Source organism: Crotalus tigris, unplaced genomic scaffold (genome assembly GCF_016545835.1).
Source record: "Crotalus tigris isolate CLP2741 ecotype Arizona unplaced genomic scaffold, ASM1654583v1 scf7180000017987.690289119674:8195010, whole genome shotgun sequence".
Taxonomy (NCBI): Eukaryota; Metazoa; Chordata; class Lepidosauria; order Squamata; family Viperidae; genus Crotalus; species Crotalus tigris.
In genome coordinates, this window is record NW_024096758.1 from 5,741,507 (window position 1) to 5,766,511 (window position 25,005).

General features: G+C 42.4%; 1 protein-coding gene across 2 annotated transcripts in view; it reads right to left on the reverse strand.

Moving 5' to 3' along the window:
• LRRC75A (leucine rich repeat containing 75A) overlaps nucleotides 1–25,005 on the reverse strand; it is a 69,176-nt gene that overhangs the window by 37,677 nt on the left and 6,494 nt on the right. For both annotated transcript variants that reach the window (XM_039346163.1, XM_039346162.1), the window contains exon 2: nucleotides 6,941–7,069. In XM_039346163.1, coding sequence (XP_039202097.1) covers nucleotides 6,941–7,069 — 129 coding nt within the window. The remainder of the gene's footprint in view (nucleotides 1–6,940; nucleotides 7,070–25,005) is intronic.

Sequence of the window (25,005 nt, forward strand, 5' to 3'; positions counted from 1 at the left end):
ACTTGGCTTGACAAAATGGTCTTTTCCCAGAAATTGGCAACATTGCTTCCTAGCCCCAGAGCTTACCTTTGTCTAGATGTCTTGATATGGGAAACAATTCCAGCAACAGCATTAGACTGCAGCCAATTACTAGTTTTGTTTTCTAAGGATGCCTATGGGTAGAATTATAAAATTTATTGAATGAGCAAGGCCCAAACAAGGCATCAAAAAAATTGGAGCCAGGCTGCAACAAACCCTTGGATTCTCTCTCCTGCATTAAAAAGGCCAAATCCCCATCATAAATGCTAGACTGTCCTTCGCAGGCAGTCAGTTAAAAAATTTCCAGTGACAAATATAATCTCATTATAGGAAACAAGCAATGAGTATCCAGAGAAAGGAACACAATATCTCAAAAGAGGGAAATAAGCCCAATAACAAAACAAATAGAAGCAAGGAATTCCCAGTGGCAAATATATATGCAGTTCTGTTTAAACAAGAACTACAATATGCTGCTCGAGAACAGCCCTAGAGTCAGATATTGAAGGATGGGCAGGAAAATGGAGGGAACATTCCTATTTTATTTCTGCATAAAACATTCAGTCAGAGCCACAAAAAAATTGTGTGCCTTGCATGCACTCCTAGATATTTTGCAGCTTAGACAAAAGCAAATTCTCTTCCAAGTCAGGCTCAACATCTGGCAACTTCATGGAACATTCATGTAGTTTTCTTGGCAACAATACAACAGTGGTTTCCAATTTCCTTCTTTTAAGATTGTTTTTTCCAATTTCCTAATCTAACTAACTACAACCTTGGATTTCATGGAGTCTTTCATCTAAGCATTAAGAAGTGTCTGGCCTTGTTCAACTTTTCAAAATCAACCAAGGTCAGCGAGATGCTCCACTTACCTAACTTCTGTGGATAGTACAAAATGTACTGTGACATTAAAATTAGATAACAGATGAAAAGTGTTGCGTCCTTGGCGGGAAAACAGACACGAGAAGCAGCTGGAGTTCTCAGGTTCTTTTATTCAGCGTTCAGCTTACAGGAAGATGGCTTCAGCTCAGCCCAAACGCCTCACAGCCTCTTATATAGGCAACTCCCGGGTAAATGGGTTACTTTTCCCGCGCCAGCACCCGCGCATGCGCACGGCGCTGGCGACAGCCTGTCTGGTCCCGGGCACCTGCCCGGGACTGCCTGCAAACGCCCGAGCCGTTTTTCAGGCGGGACATAACACCCCTTTCCCCGGGCTAAAAAACTATCAACATACAACATTTATTTTACACGACATTTGCTCCCCAGTGTTTCCACTGTTTACTGGCTTCTGTCTTGCCAACAATGTATGTAATCTTCTAGGTACTTAGGAGATTTCTTTGCTCTCTGTGACCTTCTTAGCTCTGGGTACTGGCATAAGTCCACTGACTGGAGGGAGGCATGAGCCTGTTCTCTCTACTGTGCCCTGGTGTCTTCCAAGGACTGTGCCCCGATGCCTGGCTGCTTGCTTGCCCACTGGGCTCGTCAGGCCAGGGCTTTTGTTGCTTTGTGACCTGGTTGTCCTACCTAGCTGTAGACCTCAGGCCCCTTGAAGTGATAGCCACTGCTGGGCGTCTCTGTAGAACCCCCGAGGGAGTCCAAGACCTGTCAGGAGGCTGTCTATTCCCTGAACCCATCTGTGTTTGGGCTCGTGTGGGTTTCTGTACTCTCCCAAAACTCAGGTGTCCCCTTATTTGTGCTAGGGGTGTTGTAGTCGGGACTTGGTTCCTCGACTAGCTCTGTGTATGTTTGACCCCCTGTAGGATTTGGGGTAAGGTCAGGCCAACCTTGGGCATTGTGTGCCAGCTCTCGTGCGGGGAATGATTTGTTGGGATGCCCCCGGGGATCCTCCGTTGCTGGAGTGCTGTGTGCTGTGTGTGGAAAGTGAGTATGCCCCCGGGGTAACTCCCTGGCTGGAGTAGGCGTGAGTGCCTGTTGTGTGGGTAAGCTCCAAGACTTCCTTTTCGGAGCACTTGCAGAACCTTGGGACGAGCCGTTTGTGGCTCCCTCAGTGGCGATGGGCAGTAGCTCTGGCCCTTCCCTTTGCTCCAAAGGGTCCCCCTCCCCCCCTGGAAAAGACCCAGGAGTTTCAGCAGAAAAGTCCCGCTAGAGCGGAGTTGGTCGATGTGCCGACGCAGGACACGACCGTTGTCCAGGGCAACCTCGTAGGAGAGAGGACTGTGATCCTGGACACAGAAGCGGGGACCCATGTATGACCAGGCCCGTAATTGCGAGCCCAAACCGGGGCCCCACAAGTAGTTGTCTAGGTGCCCTAGATGTGAGGTAGATGAAGGCAGTCTGTCCGGATGCACCGGTCAAGTCGTAGTAAGTTGGCGCCCCCAACGAAGTCAGCTGGACTCTCCCTGTAGAAGTGGACGGTGTGGTGCGATAAGAAAGGAGAAAGTCAGCCAACCTGTGATGCCAGTCCCCGTAGGTGAGTCTCTTCAAGGCGTCCTTTGCGATGCGCACCATGCGTTCAGCCATACCGTTGGTGGATGGGTGAAAAGGCGCAGATGTGGCATGACGAATCAGGTTTGCCTGTAAGAAAGCTTGGAATTCGGAGGAGGTGAATTGAGGGCCGTTGTCAGACACAATGACATCTGGCAGCCCGTGTGCAGCAAAAATCCCCCTCAGTACCTGAATAGTCTTTGCAGTGGTGGTGGATGAGACAGGCACAACCTCAAGCCATTTTGAATGGCTGTCAACAAGGACCAAGAAGAACTGGCCCTGAAAGGGCCCAGCGTAGTCAATGTGCACCCTAGACCATGGGGACTGTGTTTCCTCCCATCTATGCACAGGAGCTTGGGGCATCTCTGGGCGAGATCGTTGGCACAGGTGGCATGCGTGTACCTTAGCCTCAATATCTTTATCTAAAGCAGGCCACCACAAGTGGGCTGCGTGCAAGAGCCTTCATACGAACAATGCCAGGATGACCCTCGTGGAGGGATTCTAAGACCCTAGTCCTCATTGAGGTGGGAATGACAACTCTGTTTCCCCAAAGCAAACAACCCTGAGAAAGGGACAATTCGTTCTTTTGGACCAGAAATCTGAAACTCAGGACTAGGGCAGTGCTCAGGCCACCCGGACAGGACCCAGGAGCGGACACGTGAAAGTGTGTGATCTGTACCCTGTTTTCAGCGGTAACATCCCCTGGGCACTAAGAGGAAGCTCGGGTAAGGCTTGGATTGATAGAATGTTGACAGCTGGCGCGGGGTCAGCTTCTACTACTGGCAGAGGCAACCTACTGAGGCCATCAGCATGGCCCATTTCTTTCCCAGGCTTGTGGAGTAATGAAAAATCATATGCAGACAAAAAAATAGACCACCTAAGCATTCTAGGGGAAATGATGTGGGGAGTCTGCTTACGTGTGGTAAACAGTCCCAGCAGAGGCTTATGGTCAGTGAAGACCGTGAAATGCCTGCCATATAGAAAATCGTGGAATTTTTTAATTCCAGCAACAACAGCCAGAGCCTCCCTGTCTATCTGAGCGTAGTTGCGCTCGGCAGAAAGACAGTGTTCTGGAGTTAGTATGCAATAGGAACCTGAGGTTCCATCAGACCTGAGGTGACTCAGGACAGCTCCCAACCCGTAGGGGGATGCATCACAAGCGATGCACACAGGAGAGACTCGTTGAAATGTGCAAGAACACTTGGCTGTGTTAGAAGAGAGCAAGGCCTTTGCTGTCTTTTATTAAAGCAAAAGGCCTCATGGCTTGGACCACACAGCCACACTAGTTGTTTGTCTAGTAAGTCTAGCCTGTGAAGAGGCTCAGTAAACAGCTTTATGTGGAAAGAAAAGAATTGTAGAAATTCAGGAGGCCTAAGAAGGCTCTGAAGTTCGGCCTTAGACTTTGGCCTGGGTGCTTATAAAATAGCAGTTAGTTTGGATTCAGCAGGATGAATCCCAGCAGCATCAATTTTGAATCCCAGAAATTCAGTAGAAGGCACCCCAATCTTGCATTTGTCTTTTCTGAGCTTAAGGCCTGATTTCCTGAATCTTAACAGGACAGCCCTAAGCCTTTCAGCTAGAATGTGTGTGGAGTCTCCTGCAATCAAGACATCGTCAAAGTAGGGGCAGACCCCTGGTATACCTCGTAGTGTGTTTTCCATTACGCTTTGGAAAATCCCAGGAGCGACATTCACTCCAAACTGTAGCCTTTTTACCTTAAAGGCTCCCCTGTGGGTCACAATGGTCTGAGCTATGGCAGCATCATCATCAACAGGCAGCTGTTGATATGCTTGAGCTAGGTCAAGCTTTGCAAAACACGCCCCCCCTTGAGAGAGGCCAGGATGTGACTGACCACAGGAACAGGATAGGCATGTTGCTGCAATGCCTTATTGAGTGTGCATTTGTAATCAGCACAAATGCGAATGTCCCCATTTGCCTTTAGAGGCGTGACAATGGGGGTCTCCCATGGGCTGGAATCAACAGGTTCTAGGATTCCTTGTTGGATTAGTTTGTCTAATTCAGTGTCAATCTTACTTTTTAAAGCAAAAGGGACCCTTCTTGCTTTAATCCTAATGGGAGTGACAGTGGGGTCTAGCTTTAAGGACACAGGTGGTCCTTTGAATGTGCCCAGCTGGGGGCTGAAAACATCTGCAAATTCCTTGCAGACTTCCTGTAGGTCGAGTGTTTGTAAGCTGTTGAGTCCTGTGACGTGTATCCCCAGGGCCTCAAACCAATCGAGTCCTATGAGACTCGTTCTTTCACCCCCTACTACTAACAAGTCTAGTGGACCTTCAAAACTCTTGTATTGCACGTTAAGGGTGGCCTCCCCCTTAACACACACTCTTGAGTTCTGAAAATCAGTTAATACAATATCAGAAGGCCTTAACTTGGCCTTAGTCCCACTACTGGAACAAATCTTCCTAAATGTATGCAATGAAATGATGGAAAGGGCGGACCCTGTGTCTAGTTCCATAGATAATGGAACCCCTTGTAGCTTCACGTTGAGTGACAGCTTTTTCTTCATGGGCTTGTGTGTGCCTGTCCTACAAATGTTTCTACGCGAAGCGCAAAAACCTACCCTATTCTGGCTGGGGACTCTGGTACCCTTCAGGCGTTCTTCTTGAGGTTGTGCCTTTCGTCGGCCCAGACACACAGCTGCAATGTGCCCTTGTTTGCCGCATGCCCGGCAGGTAGCGGAGCGGAACTTGCAGTCGGTTCTCCTGTGGCGACCTCCACAGCCGATGCACTTGAGCGGAGCTGAAGAGCTTTCCTTCTGATTTTCTCCCTTCGCGGGGTGTAGACGGTCGACTTCTTCGTCCGGATCCTCCTCGGAGTTTCGTCGGACGTCTTCTTGGTGCACGGACGCACCCTCTGCACTGCTTCTGATCGGCCGCATGTTCTTGACGGCGCCGCCTGCTGCTTCTTCCGCGGTGGCTTCCCTTAAAGCGTCTTGGAAGGATAATTCTTCCTTAGCGAAAAGTCTCTGTTGTAGCTCTCGATGCCTCAACCCGCACACGAATCGGTCCCTCAGTCGTTCCTCGAGGTCCTTGAACTCGCAGGGCTTGGCGGCCTTCCGTAACGCGGCGATGTACTCCTTGGCTGACTCCCCGGACCGTTGATCCCTCTGCTCGAAGGTGTGGCGCCATGAGATAACGGACACCTTGGGGTGGAAGTGGTCCTTCAGCAGCTTCTTCAGGTCTGCGTAGCTTACAGACTCTACTGGAACAGGTGCTGCAAGGTTTTCTGCGATTTCGAAGGCGTCTTGGCCGCAAGCGCAAAGCAGGGTGGCAGCCTTCAAGCTATCTTCCCTCACTTGGTTTGCCTTGAAGTAGTTCTCCATTCTGGATACGTAGGACTCCCACCGCTCTGGATGTGAGACGTCGAATTCCGCAAGCCTTCCGATTTTCGCCATCTTCGGATCTTCAGGAGACGGGTCTATCAGCCAGCCTACCCCCGAATGCGCACTGGATTGGCGGGCAGCTGCTGAGTCAACACCGTTCCTCTTCCGCCGCTCAGGACTCCTTGGGTAAGCTTACACTTTTTCCTTTCCAGGTAGTGCAAGGCATCCCACCCTCGTCGCCAGTGTTGCGTCCTTGGCGGGAAAACAGACACGAGAAGCAGCTGGAGTTCTCAGGTTCTTTTATTCAGCGTTCAGCTTACAGGAAGATGGCTTCAGCTCAGCCCAAACGCCTCACAGCCTCTTATATAGGCAACTCCCGGGTAAATGGGTTACTTTTCCCGCGCCAGCACCCGCGCATGCGCACGGCGCTGGCGACAGCCTGTCTGGTCCCGGGCAGCTTTGCACCTGCCCGGGACTGCCTGCAAACGCCCGAGCCGTTTGCAAGGCTCGGGACATAACAAAAAGGATTACCAAGATGACGCAGTGATTGAGTTCACACGCACTTATCCTGATTTATAAATTAACCTGGCTAATACACCAAACCATAAACTAACAAAACACTTTATGATAAACAATCCATATAAAAAATCAAAATGAATGCTAACTGCAGATAGTATGTTGTGGAATGTATACTGGTGGTTCTTCATTTAATCTGCTTAAGCAAGTTCTATGGATACAACCTAGTTTACAGCAAGAGCTTTTCCTCCCATATGCTCATCTTTTTCATCCATTTTGGATGACAGACTTTCTATCATAAGCCCAAACATTTTGTTCCCCTCTAATTACAACTACTTCCATACTCAGAAGCCCTTTTTGCAAATACTTGTCTTCCAACATTACATCCACCAGTGGCTGTTAAAACATTCCTGGACAGTTACCTGCATCCTGTAAATCCAGCCCCAGAATCAGTGTCTGGTTCTCCACTAGGCAAGGTAGAAAAGTCGAGCAAAATGTGAGCCAGTTCTCAGAGAGACCAGTTAGCAATTCCTTCTAACAGATGTGAGCTCTAGCAACCCTTCTGTTGTAGGTAGCAATTTTATTCTTTCCTTGAACAAGCCCAAACAACTGCAAGTGAGCACTTACTGGTTTAGGGCAGTGGATGTATCTGGCAAGGCTGATGATCAGGTCATGGGTGATTGGATCAACAAGGTTTCTGAAGCTGGCATAGCGATATAAGACATCATCCAGTGAAGTTGATTCCATTCCCAAATCCTGCAGAGGAACAAGTAAATAAACATTTTGAAGACATCAGTGCATACTTAGCTTTCTCAGTTGACTGGATGTATTGATGGGTACAGTCCTGCAAACAGACAACAGTCCCATTACAGTAGCATTTCCATCATCTTTAGGGTTTGAGATTCTCCAGAAATAAGAACTTGTACAAATATACATATGCGCATACACACAAGCAGATGGAGAAAGAGCCACATGGTATTACTCTATTCAATCAACTCAACTTGGGACCTCTGGAGATAATCTGCATGGATGAAATTCATCATTTTGCTAGTTATTGAAGTAGTCTATATTCTGGTCTCATCATATTAAACCATAAGCTCATTACACTGGTTTTTCACAACATGCTAGCCCACAGGAAAGAAATTAACACAATAAATGACCTAGTTTAGGATGTTGTATGAATGTAGCTTTAATATAGCTGAATTGATATTGTTTGGAACTAGGAAGTTCTTGGCTTCTCCCTCCCTCATCATTCATATTCCTTAGCTTCACAGAGAGAAAAATAACAACTGCACTTTTCTCTAGGGGCTGCATTAACACCCGATCATCTGGCTTCCTCTCCCAGCAAATTTGGCTGCTCCCCTTGCACAGAGTGCTTGAACAGGCACCGAAAGAAGATAAGAGCTCTGCACAGAACTGTTTTTCCTGTAATAGGGAACTTTTTTCATGGCAGGATGACTCACACGCAACATGAGTCCAAACCAGACATATGAGAATTTATCTTCTCTTCACATTTCTGTAACTGAAGCAGAATAAAGTATAATTTATTTAATGCTTGCATCAATCATTTTTTAACCTGAAGACCCTCCAGACCATTCCTCAAATCCCCAGCCGATATAGCCCGGTAAATCCCAACCTATTTGGAAAGTGCTGGCTGGATGATTGGAATTAATATATATCTGTCTTGATCTCTGGTCAAATCTCAAGTTTCAGAGGATTAGCATGATTCTAACATTATGAAAGAGGGAGAAAAAAAAGTCTGCATCATCTATGTTTGCAATGCTTGACTTTATACATCTCTATCATGTCTAATTAATATACAATTCCTTAATCCCAAATTCATCTTCTTCCCAAACAGAGCACTTCAATTTTACCTAGATTGCAGTCCAAATCCTAATGTAAAATTTACCCAAGGATGCTGGCTTTGAAGAAGTAAAACAACCTGAATATGTTTGGCTCTTCTGCAAGGCTTGCTCACAAAAAAAGAGACTTCCATGGCACGGTGAGCTGTTAAGTCTGGCAACAGACTTTCATTGATTGCTCAAGCTCATGATAAGGTGGAAAGGAACAATTGTCAGTTTGCTTCAAGGTGTCAGTTATTATCTTTAAAGCCCTTTATAGTGTGGGTCCTAGGTATCTGAGGAGTCATTTTGTCTCAATGGGATTGGTCCACTCCACTTACTTCAGCAGAAGGGGCTTGCTGCAGACCCCATCTGTCAAGGAATTTTGCCTGGTGGGGTTTAGGAGACGAGCCTTATCTGCTGTGGCTCCTGCCTTTGGAACATCCTGTTGCCGGACATGAAATCCATCCCCATCCTTTTGGACCTCTGGAAAGGCCTTAAAGCTTGGCTCTGCTGGTTGACTTGGGGCTCCAATGGAGTGCTCTATGCTAGAGGTGGTCGATTTGGTAAGAGAGAAGACCTCGCTTCACTGCCGTTTGTCCTCTTGGTGTTTAATTCTTACTAATTTTAGTTGTTTTTCTATTTATTCTTTTTATCATCTTGTAAGCCACTTCAGCAAAGAGCCGAGTAGCATTTAAATTTAATAAATAAATACAATAAACAGTCTCTGCTTTAATTCATGGCAGGAATTGCACTTGGAGAGTTCCTTCAGAACAACATAGCCTAGCATACTTTTGATGAGAAATTCAATACTATTCAGCTTTTTGAACTAGCTATGCATCCATCAAGCAATGAGATCATTTCCACCTTCATTCTTATCCATTCTGGCAAATTTTTCATCTCCAGCATGGAGCAAAGTACAAAGCAAATCAGACCTGAAATTTGTCTTTCAGAGTGAATACATAAGCCATCATTACTGGCCAGAATCCCCTGCTACGCGGCATGACTATTTGGTACATTTAAAAGTGAAATGCATATGAGACAAGATTCAAAAAGCAACTTCTTTTATGCCTACTTAACTGACAGATACAATAGTACTAATAAAAGAGAATATTTGTAGCTCAGGGTTGACATTGGGGTCCTTGGTGCTCTCTAAGTTGATTGTTTTCTTGCAGACGTTTTATTAGATTTATCAGCTGGCCCAAAAAGCAACAAAAAGACCCAAGCACCTCTCCACCAGCAATCAGCACCCAGATCAGCATAGATTAACTCCAAGGTTAACATCAGGCCAACAATCAAGTAAACAATACCCCAATCAAGAAACTGCCAAAGAAGCCAACAGTAGACAGCCCAACCAAAGAATCTCTAAGACCACCCCCACCCACCCAGACAGGACAAGCCACTAGAATATAAACTGACAGCAAACTGCACTTCTTACTAGCACTGATGATGTTACCTAGTTTGGGTAATGAAACATCTGCAAAAAAACAAACAAGCTCAGAGAGCTCCAAGGGCTCCTCAGATACAATAGTTTTATGGAAGTATTTGGCAACATTATAGTTATTGATGCAAATCATCAAGGCCCATTGTTTTTATTTTTTTAGGCAAAGCAATTTTGCTTCAAACCAATTTTATTTACAAACACTCTCAGAAATTGAGGTTATTCAACAGGAACAACAACATACAAAGTCTAAAATCTTGCTTCTTCCCATAAGAAACTAAGAAACAGCAATCAGTGGGCTGTCTCTTTACAACATACCTTGCATTTAACTGTCTCACCAGCAGACCATTCTATAAAGCAGAAGAGAAGGATGACAACTTCACTTACTTAGTGAAGTACAAGCTGCTTTTTTGAACGTAAGCAGTGTGCTGTTGGACCGGACCCCTGGCCCATCTAATTCAGCAGACTGTTCTCATGATGGCCAATCGACTGCAAAGGAAGCCAGTCTGTATTTCCCCAAAAGATTTTCTACGTTTCATAAGTTTACTAGTAACAGATGGCAATGACAAATACAGTATTAGGTAAGATAGCAGTTTTAAACAATTTTAACCATAAGTGATTATCCTTAGAAAGTATATGTTTCGCCTGAAAATTAGCTTGACTTGAGAAATTTTTTAATTCATTTTTTTCCAACAACCTTCAGCATTACAAATAGTTGACTTACAAGAATTGTTGGAAGTTATGACAGCTGTCATAAAAAGGGCCCATTCCAGTCACATGATCATGATCTGGATGCCTGGCAACTTGTTCATTCTTACAACTGGCTGCCAAGTGCCCTGGAATCATGTGATTGCCATTTGTCACCTCACGCCTGGACTACTGCCCTTGTCACCTCACGCCTGGACTACTGCAACGCGCTCTACATGGGGCTACCCTTGAAAAGTATTCGGAGACTACAGTTGGTCCAGAATGCAGCTGCACGAGTGATAGTGGGTGTTCCTCGGTACATCCACATTACACCTATCCTCCGTGAGCTGCACTGGTTGCCTATTGGTCTCCGGGTCCAATTCAAGGTGTTGGTTATTACCTTTAAAGCTCTATATGGCTCAGGGCCAGGCTATTTGCGAGACCGCCTACTACCTCATAGTTCCCTTCGTCCGGTTAGATCCCACAGGCTGGGCCTCCTTCAGGTCCCGTCGGCCAAGCAGTGCCATTTGGCGGGGCCACGGAGGAGGGCTTTCTCTGTGATGGCACCCACGTCTTGGAACCATCTCCCCCCGGAGATTAGGACCGCTTCCACCCTGTTGGTTTTCCGCAAACTGCTTAAGACCTGACTTTTCTGGCAGGCCTGGGGTTTATAGAATCTGACCCCTGGATGAATGTTATTGTATTGTTTGTTTTGTTAAGTTATATTGTGCTTTTATTGTTAGCCGCCCGGAGTCCTGCGGGAGTGGGGTGGTCTATAAATTTTAATAAATAAATAAATAAATAAATAAATAAATTTTCAGTCTTCTCTGTCAGCTTCCCCAGAAAATCAGTGGGAAAGCCAGCATGGAAGGTTGCAAGCTGCTAGCACCTGCCAAGAGGGCTCCTTCTCATCTCTTGGGGCTAGCTGAAAGAGCTGCCTGCCAAGGGGAGCTGAATTCCCTCAGTGAGCTCAGTTCCTCATGATCTGAGCTCTGTTTCTGCACCCCATGGAAGGAGTTCCCTTCTGGACATGGAGAAGAACTGAGTTCCTTTGACGGCGTAGAGAAATGGAGCTGATATCATGAAGATCTGAGGCCCATTCCTGGATCCCGCCAAAGGCATTCCCTTCCATGTACAAAGGGGAGCTGATATCATTCAGCAGGCAGCTCTTTCAGTGAGCCTCTAGAGAAAAGATGGAGCTGAAATCCAAGCAGAGGCAGTGCAGTAAGGTTAGAAGTGAAGAGTGCCTGAGATGGGTAGGGAAAGCTTTGAGAAGCCTGGGGAAGGTTACATGTGAGTGTCCCTTCATTCAATGGCTCAAAATCCTACATTTTGGTATGGAGGATTCTCAGCAGAATCTCCCAGGATCTCCCTCCCCCCCCAACCTCCACCCCTAAGACACTCCTTGTTTCATACCTGGGACTCTGTCCATTTAATAACCCACACAATCACTTAACACACAATCACTTAATGATTGCACTCATTAAGCCAAGCAATCACATCGGTAGTCATATAATACCTCAAATAAGGATAGCTTCACTTAAGATTCCAGGCTCAATTGTGGACATAACTCAAGGACTATCTGTAGCAGTATGTTGTAAACTACAGTGAAAAATCATTTGATCATTAACATGGAGGATGCAGAAAGCTTCTGCAGTCAGGGGGAGAAGACTAGGGAGTAAAGTCAGCCCACCTCACTTGATAGATGGGGTATCTCAAGGATTGGTTCTATCCCTTCTGCTTTTTTAATATTTATATGAAGCCACTGAGAGAGGTCATTCAACAATTTGAGGTCAAGCATCATCAGTGTGCTGATATCATCCAACCCTATATTGCCACTCCAGACCATGAGAGATGCTGTCAAAGTTATTTTCTGATATTTAGAAACTGTTAGGATCTGGAAGGAAAATAACAGTCTGAAACCTTTAGTTTGCTAGTGATACACTGGGATTCTTAGATGCTGCCACAGTTGTTCATAGATGGACAAGCTTTACCCCTGAAGAAGTAGGTTCACCAACTGAGGTTTCTTCTGGATTCATAATTTCCACTGGACTAGCAAGGTGAAGTGATTGGCAGAAGGGCCTATGTTCAGCTTTGCTGAAGTATCAGTTGTGACAGTGCTAGGCAGGAGGATCTGACTACTGTGACTCATGACCAGGCTGAGGCCGAGGGAGGGATCAAGCATGTTATCAGTTTGGAGTCTTTTTGTGCCTACAAGAGATATAAGTCCAGCCCTCCTTGAATTCTATTGACTCTTCTAAGCTGACATTTTGTTCTTTTCTGTAACGTTTTATTTTGTTACAAGCTGAAAGAATAGTTTCATGTATTGCTTTCAACATGGAAAGAATCTTTTCCTGGTCCTCATCCATCTCTTTCACGTGTTTATAAATAGTCTTTATAGTAGAAGTCGTTTGTCAAGCAAGATTTTATAGTCCAAGGTATTTCATCATCTCATATAGTAACCAATATTCCTCAAATAAAGAGATAGGAAGGCAATTCCCCACATATAACTCTGAAAGTCAATAAAGGTTTACATTCACAGTTCAAGTAGGCCAGTTATGCCACCCAGCTGTTCTCTTACAGCTGAATTTCTCACAGGTGGTGCCAAGGCCAGAAGAGTCTTATCTAAGGTCTGGGCTTTGAGCCAAGTCTCTTTTTGGAAATAAGTTGTAATACCAAGTGTCACCACAAGATGTCACTGATGCCGTTTAAAGTTTTTTAAGTCCAAAATTTTATAATCTTTTTTCCAATTTTATTTCTTTTTTTTAGATAAAAGCAAAGTCTCCAATAAAAATAGGAAATATTTTGATCCTCAAGTTTCAGGAAAATATAAATCCAATTAGATTAAAGATATTCTTTTAGTACTTTAATTCCCCTGGGTAGTCAGTCGCTGCTATTCTTAGAGGGTGGGATAGAAATTCCCTTCCCTCTCTCCTCACAGGGGGAAAGATACTTTGGGTAGCTTTTATAGGAAAAGAAAATACTTAGGGTAAAGAGAAGATCAGATCTCACCCAGTTTCATCTGCGTTGCTTTCGAAGTGCTTGGTGGTAAGTTTGACTTTGGCTATCTGCAGCCTAGTGACAGACCATATTACTATGGCCATTCTTTCCTCCGCCGGTTTGGAGGGCTCCCTGGGGGTCGTCTCCTTGCTCGTCGCCCCTACAGGGCAACTTTTGACCCTTTCCAGGGTCCCCCAGTGGAACGAAACTAAACGCGGAAGACGGAGCTCGCCTTCCAGTAGCCACGGCAGCCGCAATGGCAAATCAGAAGTCCCTGAATTCTGTTGACTCTTATCTACTGCCAATTTGCCTTAACCATTAATAGTTCAGATTCTTGTTTAGAGGATCTAATCCTGACTCCCGATTTCTTGTGCCTGACCTCATGCCCTTATCATCCATCCACCCCAGCTAGACTACTGCAATGTATTCTGTTTGGAGCTATCCTTAAAGATTACTTGGTAATTCCAATTGATCCAACATACAATGGATCATATACTTTTTGGTTCCTGGCATTGGGAGCACATAACACTAGTTTTGCAGATCCTGCATTGGTTGCCAATTGGTTTCCAGGTACAATTTTTGACCTATGAAATTCTTTATGACCTGGTACCCAGATATCCGCAAGACCACCCACAACAATCAGTACCATCCCAACTGATCAGATTAAACAGAAACTGCTACAAATCTCACATTTTCAAGGCAAGAGGAGCTGAAGTGAGAAGGTGTTGTTTTTCTTTTATAGCACTGATGCTGTGGAACATCCTCTTGGTGGAGATTAGACCAGCCTATTCTTTCATGATGATTCAAAAAACTATTGTAGAGGGAATTGTTTTGATGTCTTCCCCTGATTTTATGATGCCATGTTTAACTTTCACTATTGAAGGTTAACTATTGTCTTGCTTTTGGCTTGAGGCTGCTTTTTATTGCTGTTATTTATAACGTTTCAGTGTAGTGATGTCACTGTGGATGTTTTAAATTGTCTTTTTATATTTTATGCAACTCACCAAGAGTCTTTTTAAAAAATACCTTTAATTAAATTCCAAGGGAGTCAAACTTAACTGCAATCTGCCTTTCTGCACACACAAGCAATGACTTTCCTCACAAATTTGGGATAGCTAAATTGCCATCAGGAACAACAGTCAGTCAGAAACATAAAACAGAAGTTCCATAAAGGACACCAATTGTACCAAGCTTTCAAATGTTCACCAGCTGCTCAGTATTACGGTAGACCAGACATGTCAAACACAAGGCCTGGGGGCCGGATGCAGCCTGCGAAGTGGTTTCATGTGGCCCACGAAGCCATCTTCCCCAAACAGTGAGGGAACGGCCCCTGCTGCCTTGGCCCTGGCCAGGAGCCAATGTAAAATTTTGTGGTGGTCATCTATGCTGAAACGCATTCAGTCTTAGCTCCACAAGACTGTCTGGAAACAGCGAGGAACCAGCCCCTGCCGCATAGGCCCCACCCCCTGGGTGCGTGCTGGGGAGGTGTCACCCTTTGTGAGGAATGAAGAAATGCACCATCGCCTGGAAGTGGCCAGCAAATGGCCGTTGCCTACTTCATATATCTGGCTTGATGGGTTCTGCCCTGGTCCCACCCCTTTCTGCCAGAGACCCTCAGATCTGTCCCATTCCTGCCCAGGCCCCCACAGGCACCCTGACACAAATGATGTAGAGCTGGCCACGCCCAGCCAGTAGGCCACACCCACTCCATCCACACCCAGCCAGTAGGCCACACCCATCCTGGCCACACTCACCTGCCCCCCCAGGGCAATCACAATGCTGATGTGGCCCTCAATGAAATTGAGTTTGACACCCCTGCGGTAGACATACGATGGTTACTTCCATAATAGCTAACCATGCTTTGGCAAACATTCACACTGAATGCTTACCAGAGCAGAAAGGCGGGGTATAAATCAGATACAAATAAACAACTTTGTGTTTATGGTTTCAATCCAGTAGATACACCTAACATAAATACTATACAACAGCTAGGCATATGTTGAAGAAGGATGGAAGTCACACCAAGAGAAATGGCCAAAGCTATGCAAAGGACAGCAGCTGTAAAGCAGTGGCTTGATATCTAAGATCTAAACTGTACCTTCTCCCCCACCTCTGATAGAATAATAGAATAATAACTTTATTGTCACTTTGAATGTACACTAATTGGCATACATTAAAATGAAATTTTGTTGCATACAGCTCTCAAAGGGTCACCACCTCCGATATACACTACATAAATATGGCAAAAATAAATAAATACAGAATTATGCATATACCCACATATATTATATGACACAGAGAAACAATAGTCTAGTTCGGGTTATGTATACATGTGCATGGAGAGAAAAAACGAATCTTGAGAATTTACCAGACGGATGGCATAGGGAACAAAGCTATTACAGAATCGGGTAGTGCTGCTAGACAGAAACAGACATAAAGTGGGTGTGTGGAGTCTCTAACAATGCTTTGAGCTCTAAGCACATGTAAGTGCTGATAACCAGCATTCTGAATACCAGGAAGCAAGCTTCCTATGATCTTCTCAGCTGATGCAACAGACTGTTGAAGACTTTTGATTTTTTTTGTCATACATGTCAACAATCAGATGCTCTGAACTGTGGGAAAAGACATAAGAACATATGTATAAAACCATTAGGCACCAGACAGTGAACTGACTCTTAGGCTGCTAGATTGATTTGCTCTGGAAGAATTATGTCTCATGAAAAAAGACATAAAATTAGAGAACATAAAAAATTAGCAAATTTACTTTTCTGGAATATATCTTAAAACAAGCTCATTGAGTTGATATCGGACAGCCAACTTTTAGCCAAGTTTACATATCATAATGGTGTCTTAACAATAATTAACACTGCTTGGGAGATAACATAGGCTTTCCCAGCCTGAGCACCTACTATGTACATGGATTTCAACTCCCAACATACTCAGCAATGATTGTGTTGAGAGGGAATTGAGAGGGAGTTGGAAACCACACATTTGAAGAGTATCGCAAGTTGAGAATATTCACAATAGATGAGTCATGCCACACCACACCAGGATCTGCACATCACCATTGGAGTGTAATATGAATTAGGTCTCTGACTACATCAGTGAATGCAAATGAAGTGGCTGAGCTAACCATTAGACATTCTAGACTGAAAACTTACTGATCCTACAGATTTTCTCAGTAGCAGATCTGATAGCCCGTTTACTAAATTGAGGTTTAATGTGAATTAACCCAGAATATTTTCAATTGCCAAAAAAATCACTCAGCAACATTTCAGGGCTTCCACTAATATATGGAGTGGAAGAGGAGATGCAAGAAAACAAGGAATTTCAAAATTATGAATGCGTTTATTTGCTAGAGGGAATTACATATGGAATCTGATTCACTGACTTTCTCATAAGAACATCTTAAATTTTAAAACATATGATTATCTTCCTAGAGCCAACAACATGGATGTTACAGAAAATCTCATTCTAGTCCATTTTTTTTATTAGATTTTTGGAGGCAGAGCAGAATTACTCCCTACAGAAAGAGCTTTAAGATAGGAGGAATATAGTAACCAATTCTAGAGGGATAGATACATTTGTGGAGGGTACATTTGGATGACATAACAAGCCAGGCTTGTGGCTTAGCTTGGAATGCCAGGTTATACCCTCTGATTCCTCCCGTGCACAGTTCAGAGTTTTTGTCAAATTATTATTCATTCGGCAAGCTTGTTATTTACTGCACATCGCTCAGATGTTGTGCTAGTGTGTGTGTATGCACCACACATTCTTTCATTGTGCGTCTGTGTGGGAGAATAGTGTGTGTGTGTGTGTGTGTGTGTGTGTGTGTGTGTGTGTGTGTGTACATGCACAGAAATGCAGACACTCAAATATATATTTTACTGGATGTTTGCATTTCCCCCCCTTAAAGTTTGCTTTTCTTTTTGTTCTTCCATTTGAAAGACTTTCATTTTGGGTCACTTATTTGATCTAGTGCCTGGGGAGGAAAAGCACATTGGCCTTATCTCTGAAATAACTCTGAACAAAGACATAATTGTTAGTTATACAAACTCTTCAGGATAATTGAGCCAAAGAAGCCAGAAATCATGCCTCTCCCTACCCTTGTGGTTTCTTCCAACAGCCTCAGCAGCTCCTTCTGAAGTCATATAGGACAAAGTGGAAAATAGGTGAGGGAAAACAGAACTTTCCCACAGTACTTAAAATCCTCAGATTTGTTTTCAGAGGAAGCATAGATGTATTATCACAGATATAATGCAGAGCAAAGATGTCAGAGAATTCATGGCAATAAGCAGGGAGGCAGAGAAGAAAGTATTTTGGACACACATAACAAAATCAGTTGCCAGGTAGCAGATGGTGTTACTACCCCCTGCACAAACCAACAGGAAGTAGGCAGTGCAAATGAAAGTGGCTCAAGTACTTTTGAAACTTCTCAAAGGTATCCTCTCAATCAATTGTAGCATAAGAGCAACACTGACTTATTCTCTAATTTCCTGGAAAAGGTTATCTCCCATTCTTCCCAAAGTTTTCTGTCTATGTTTCACTCTAGTCATATTATTATCCAAAGGCCAATTAGAGAACCAAAGTTCTCTAGTTCTCCTTGTAATTTTTGGAACATCTTTAGAGAGCTGGGAACTGCTTAAAACAGCTGATGTGATGAAGCTTATAACCACCACTTCACAATCTACAGTTGGACACAAGAATGATTGTATTCATACAACCCACTCAGTCACATTATTGAAATAAGTTCCTAAACCATAACCTCACAAAGTGAACATCTGAGCAGTATATTAAGCCACATATATAACAGTAACCAAAAATAACATTACTCTGTCATGCTTAATATTTTGTGTGAAAATTTCTTCTAGGCTTTACCCAAGGTTTGCTCTGGAAGAATTATGTCTTATGATAAAGGACATAAAATTAGAGAACATAAAATTAGCAAATCTTATCTTTTGCTTAATGTAAGTGTAGTAAGGGAATCTCCCTCCTGAGGGTAGAGATTGCATCATATTTCATCACAAGGCCAAATCATTTTACCAACAAGGACTTCTTTAGTAAGAGCTGCTGCTTATAGCTGGGCGTGGCATGGAAGGCAGAGAGTATAGTATATGGCAGTGTTTCTCAACCTTGACAATTTTAAGGCATGTGGACTTCAACTCCCAGAATTCCACAGCCAGCAATGCTGGCTGTGGAATTAATAATAATAATAATAATAGTAAAGTTGGAAGGGACCTTGGAGGTCATCTAGTCCAACCCCCTGCTCGGGCAGGAAACCCTACACCATTTTGGACAAATGGCTGTCCAGTCTCTTCTTAAAAACTTCCAGTGTTGGAGCATTTACTGCTTCTGGAGGCAAGCGTTTCCACTGAAATTGTTCTCATGTGAGGAAGTTTCTCCTTAGTTCTAGGTTTGCTTCTCTCCTTGATTAGTTCTACCCGTTGCTTCTTGTCCTGCCTTCAGGGTGCTTGGAGAATAGCTTAAATTCCTCTTCTTATGGTCAGCCCCTGAGATATTGGAACACTGCTATCATGTCCCCCCCTTGTCCTTCTCTTCGTTAAACTAGACATACCCAATTCTAGCAAAAACCGTTCCTTATATGGTTTAGGCCCCAGTCCCCTAATCATGTTTGTTGCTATTCTCTGTACTCTTTCTAGAGTCTCAACATCTTTTTACTTCGTTGGTGACCAAAACGGATGCAGTATTCCAAGTGGTGGCCTTACAAGGCATTAAAGAGTGGTATTAATACTTCACGTGATCTTGATTCTATCCCTCCGTGTTAATGCTCCTAGCACTGTGTTGGGCCTTTTGCACCTGCAGAACACTGCCTGGGCTAATATTTAAGTGATTGTCTACTAGGACTCCGAGGTCCCTCTCACAGTTACTACTATTGAGCATGGTGCCACCTATGCTGTACTTGTGCATTTGGTTTTTCTTGCCTAAATGTAGAACCTTGCTTTTTCACCATTGAATTTCATTTTGTTAGTTAGTGCCCAGTGTTCAAGTCTGTCCAGATCCTTCTGTATCTTAAGCCTGTCTTCTGGAGTGTTGGCTATTCCTGCCAGCTTGGTGTCGTCTGCAAATTTGATGAGTTCCCCATCTATTCCTTCGTCCAAATCGTTGATGAAGATGTTGAAGAGTACTGGGCCCAGAAACAGAGCCCTGGGGCACCCCACTACACACTTCCCTCCATATAGATGCAGTTCCATTGAGGACCACTCGCTGAGTACGGCCGGTCAGCCAGCTACGGATCCATCTGGTGGTGGTTCTGTCTACCCCACATTTTTCTATCTTGTCAAGTAGTAGGTTGTGATCTACTTTATCAAATGCCTTACTGAAGTCCAAGTAAATTATGTCCACAGCATTCCTCTGATCCACTAATTTTGTTACTTGGTCAAAGAATGCAATAAGATTTGTCTGGCATGATCTATTTTTGACAAACCCATGTTGGCTTTTAGTAATGACTTTGTTTGCCTCTAGTTGTTCGTTGATTCGTTGTTTGATTATCTTTTCCAGGATCTTCCCAGGTATTGAGGTCAGGCTGATAGGTCTGTAATTTCCTGGATCCATTTTTTTTCCTTTTTTGAGGATGGGAACTACATCAGCTCTTTTCCAGTCCTCTGATAGTTCCCCTGTGTTCCAGGATCTTTGAAAAATATAGTTCAGTGGCTCCGATATTACATCTGCCAGTTCCTTGAGAACTCTGGGGTGTAATCCATCTGGTCCTGGCGATTTGAACTCATCTAGGCTGGACAGGTGCTCCCTAACCATTTTTTTGCCTATCTTAACTTGTGTTTCTGTTTTGTTTTTTATGGCACTATTTTTGATAGGTTGGTCTGTTTTTTCCCTTTGTGTAAAGACAGATGCAAAACACGAGTTAAATAGTTCTGCTTTCTCCCTGTTGTTTGTCACCTTCTTGCCAATTCCACCCACTAATGGACCAATCGTTTCCTTCACTTTTTTCTTGTTTTTTACATGTTGAAAGAAGCTTTTTTTGTTATTTTTGACTTTGGTCGCAAGCCTTAGTTCATTTTGAGCCTTGGCTTTCTTCACTTCATCTTTGCAGGCTCGGGCTATTTGCTGATATTCTGACTTAGTTATGTTCCCCTCTTTCCATTTTCTATACTTGTCCTTTTTATCTTTCAATTTGTCAGAGAGTTCTTTATGCAGCCATGTTGGTTTCTTTTGAGAGCTGTTGTTTTTCCTCTTTGTTGGTATTGTGCTAGACTGTGCTTTTATTATCTCATTTTTCAAAATTTCCTCAAGCTTCTTGAGTTGTTTTCCCCTTGAGGATTCTCATCCATGGAATCCTTCCCAAGCCCTCTCTAAGTTTATTGAAATTAGCTCTCTTGAAGTCCAAGACTCTAGTTTGACTGTGTTCTATTGGTTGTGCTTCTATAATGTTGAATTCTAATATTGCATGATCACTTCCTCCCAGGGTTCCTATGGGAGTTGAAATCCACATGCCTTACTGTGGAATTCTGGGAGTTGAAGTCCACATGCCTTAAAATTGTCAAGGTTGAGAAACACTGGTATATGGTCTCCATTCAAACTCACAATGACTCCCCATTCCCTGCCACAAGCCATGTCCTACATTTTAGGGAAATATCTCAGAAAGAGTTCCATGCAAGATAAGGTGTTCCTACAAATATACCCTTTTTTCAGGCAGAGCTTAGCAGATTGTTTATCAAAGCAGATTTAGATCTGACACAGAAAAAGGCATATGGTCCACTCCGTTCAGAGATTATATCATTTCCAGATCCAAGTAGACATCTCGGAAATATAAATTCTTCCCTACAGTTATCCTTTCTGGCCTGCCAAAAACTAATGCATCTAGATGAAGATGGTTTTAGAAAACAGGAATTCTTCAAAATGCTAAGGTGATCTTTACAAAGGTTCCAGGTCTCATGCCACCATCTCAACCAGCAACTGAAGTGGTCCATATTTAATCACTGCCGATTCCTTCCACAGGCATTGAGAACAAAGGAATAGATACAGATCTCATTCACAAAACTCAACTCACCCATCTGACAGAGTGGACTGTGATCCCTAAAAGCTTGCATGAAAATAAACTTATTTGCTAAGATGCTCCATGATTTGGGGTTTGGAAGGGAACACAGAGTAGTGCAGCAACAAATACATACAGCTACCTCTTTAGAAACATCGAGGGAAGGTTCTTGCAATGTAGATCCAAGAGTGGAATGCAATAATTTTGGGGCACCAGTAGATAAGATAAGATAACCTTTATTGTCATTTTTTTATTGTGGACACAACAGCACACATCAAAAATGAAATTTAGTTGCCCGCTCTCAAAGTGAAACACATACATGACGTGCACCTAAACATACTATGAACAACATATGCATAGACCCACATCCCTACATATACATAGCAAAATATTAAATACTATCCATCTTGAATATATAACGGAAGGAGGAAGCTTGAGAGTTCACAAGGTTAATGCTGTATGGAATGAAACTATGGCTGAATCTGGATGTTCTGCTACAGATACCACGAAGCCTCCTCCCATAAGGTAACAAGGAAAACAAGTCAAGAAGAGGATGTGTAAAAAAAAGATGCCAATTTGGATGAATGGCAGAAGGGCATTAATAAATTCATTTGGGTGGGGAAAAAACCAAGAATTAAATTTAAGATCTTACAAGACGCACAGGAAAGAGGAGGACTTAAGGCGCCTAATTTGAAATTATACTATGATGCGGTGGTTTTAACATTGGTTAGTGATTGGCTTAATTTAACAAATAAAAGTATACTTCATCTTGAGGGATGGAATTTATTATATGGGTGGCATGCATACTTAATTTATAACAAAAAAGTTGACCAAGCTTTTAAATCTCATATTTTAAGAAGTGCTTTATTGCGTGTCTGGAAGAAGTATTATTATAAGTTAAATTATAAAATACCAATCTGGGGGATTCCTGAACACGTGATAGAGAGGGTATCGATGGGTGTGAATTTGGATAGGATTTCTTATAAGGAACTACTTAGATTGGTAGGGAATGATTGGCAATTAAAATCGTCAGTTGAGTTAAAGCAAGAAAATATTGTACAGTCTTGGTTTCAGTATAATCAATTGTTGTCTAGGTGGAAGTTAGATCAAAAGGTTGGTATCACCTTAATGGATGAGAATTTGGTAATACAGATTAAAGATCAAAATCGAGCACATGTAAGGAGAATTTATAATGCTTTAATAGAATTGGATTCGGAAATGGATTTAGTTAAAGATTGTATGGTAAAATGGGCCCAAAATATTCAAGAACCCATTCCATTGGATATATGGGAGGTAATTTGGGTTAGAAACATAAAATTTACCCAGGCCCAAAATTTAAGAGAAAATTTTTACAAAATGTTTTTTTTATAGATGGCATCTGGATCCTAAAAAGTTGTCTTGTATGTATCCTAATTTACAGCCCAAATGTTGGAGATGTGGTAGCTTGGATGCTACTTATTTTCATATCTGGCGGACTTGTAGAAATACAAAAGTTTTTTGGATTAAGATTTGGTGGAACATTCAAAAGATTTTTTAGGAGAAAGATAAAGTTTACTCCACAATTATTTTTATTGGGTGTTATTGTAGATTGTGATGTTAAAGAAATTAACTTGATGTTGAATTTGATAACAGCTGCAAGGTTATTAGTAGGGCAATATTGGAAGAAGGATTGTTTGCCTACTATAGAAGAATGGACGCTTAAAGTGTCAAATTTAGCAGAAATGGTGAAAATTTCTGCTTACTTGAAGGATCATTCACAAGAAAGATACATTTCGGTCTGGAGAGGATGGATAGATTACATTCAGAATAAATATGGGACTAAAAAGTTCCATCTAGTTTATATGTAAATTTTAGAGTATTATTATTATTAATAGTTTATTATAATAGAATTTTTATTAGTTTTATTATTATTTTTAGTATTAGTATTGTTAACAATTTGGATATTGTATTGTTTAATAATATTGACTTTTTTATATTATTATGTTTATTTTTAATTTGTTTATACCTATGTTAAAGGGGAGTTAAAGCGCATTATGGATTTGGTTATTTATATAGTTGGTTAATGTTAGTTAGAGTTTGATTATTATATTTGTAACCCTGTACTCAGCTCTGGGAAGTGGGGGAGGGAGAGGGGGGGTTTAGGGTGGCTGGGTTTACTGTAATTTTTATAAAACTTTTCAATTACCGGTAAAAAAAAAAAAAAGAAGAGGATGTGTAGTGTCCCAGATAAAACAGGAAGCCAGAGAAGTCTGCTATATGTGGTAAGAAAGGAACTGATGGGCAATTTCCTAGGAGATTTTTCAAGGGTCTTTATCTAGTTCAGTTGATGACTTTAGCAGAATCTTTTTTTAAGGAAACTGAAAAATTCCATCAGATTCCCCTTATTCTCTGTTATGGCATCGGGCAAAGTCAGTTCAGGTTGTTCAGCAGTGAAATAAAACCTATTCTGAAATTTTGGCACTAGGGCGAAATTAGTTACAAACCTAAATTTGATTTTATTATTTACTACATAAATAATAATTCATGACGCAACAGATAAAATTGCACTGTCACTCCTACTTACAAAATATTCAAAGTAAATATCTAATAGGCCAATCCTTTACTCATTATTATGACTTGTAAGTGGTTCTTTATTGGACTTCTGAAAACTGTTCTAGGATAACAGACTATAGATATTTGACGGTGTTTTTTTAAATGATATAATACAGTTATTCCATCTAAGATGCTTCTGAGAGACTCTCACCATCCCGTAGAATCAAAATAGGTTTCAGATGAATCTCTCAATACAATCTGTTTTTTACATGTACCAAATTTTAAGAGTAGAACTCTAAACTTTCTGCTCTTACTGTAGCATTTTTGCATGTCTACTCAAAACAGCCAGTGCAAGTTAAGCCGTTAAGATGTCAGACAAAGTACAGAAAGAACTAGGTTATAGTCTACTTTCAGGCAACAGAACCACACTGAGTAATCACGTCTCCCAGAGATTTTTTGTTGTGTGGAAAAATACGAGGGAGGGCTACAATGTACACCTGAACAAAAAGTGGTTTATAAATCTAATAAATGAAATTTTCATTTCAGAGCTGGTTCCCAAAGCCATGGTTCAGACTTTTGGCTGCACAAAATAAGGATGTCTATAAAAGTGCACAGAATGACAAAATAATATACTTCATCCTACACATCCCCCTCTCCCGTGTACTCCACAAAGTGCAGCAGAGAATATGGTCCATAAATGTCTGGAACTTGTATTTAGAGGATGCATGCAACATATAGTAGAGATGCCATAGTACAGAACATTTATTTTATGAAATAATTAACCAGAAACTATATCAATAAAACATAGTTATTTTCTGCAATACTGTTCCAGATTTCATGCCAATCCAAAGTCCTTGTCAATAACTGTTACCACTATCAATTAACAGTGCTAACAAGCACCTTGGGTACTATACTGTGTTCAAATATGGTAGGAGATATCCAATTGGTGTATAGTTTTCAGTTATAAAGCCATGTTTTTCTGGCCTAAATGCCCATTTGGCAATTTCAAAGAAAAGCAGTTGTCCAACCGCATAGTGTATTTTTTCTAGATGTCTAGGTGTCCTAGTGGAGAATCACTTAAATATAGGCCAGCAGTGTGCTGCAGCTACCAAAAAAAGCCAATGCAATACTAGGCTGCATCCACAGGTGGATAGCATCAAGATCACAAGAAGAAATAATA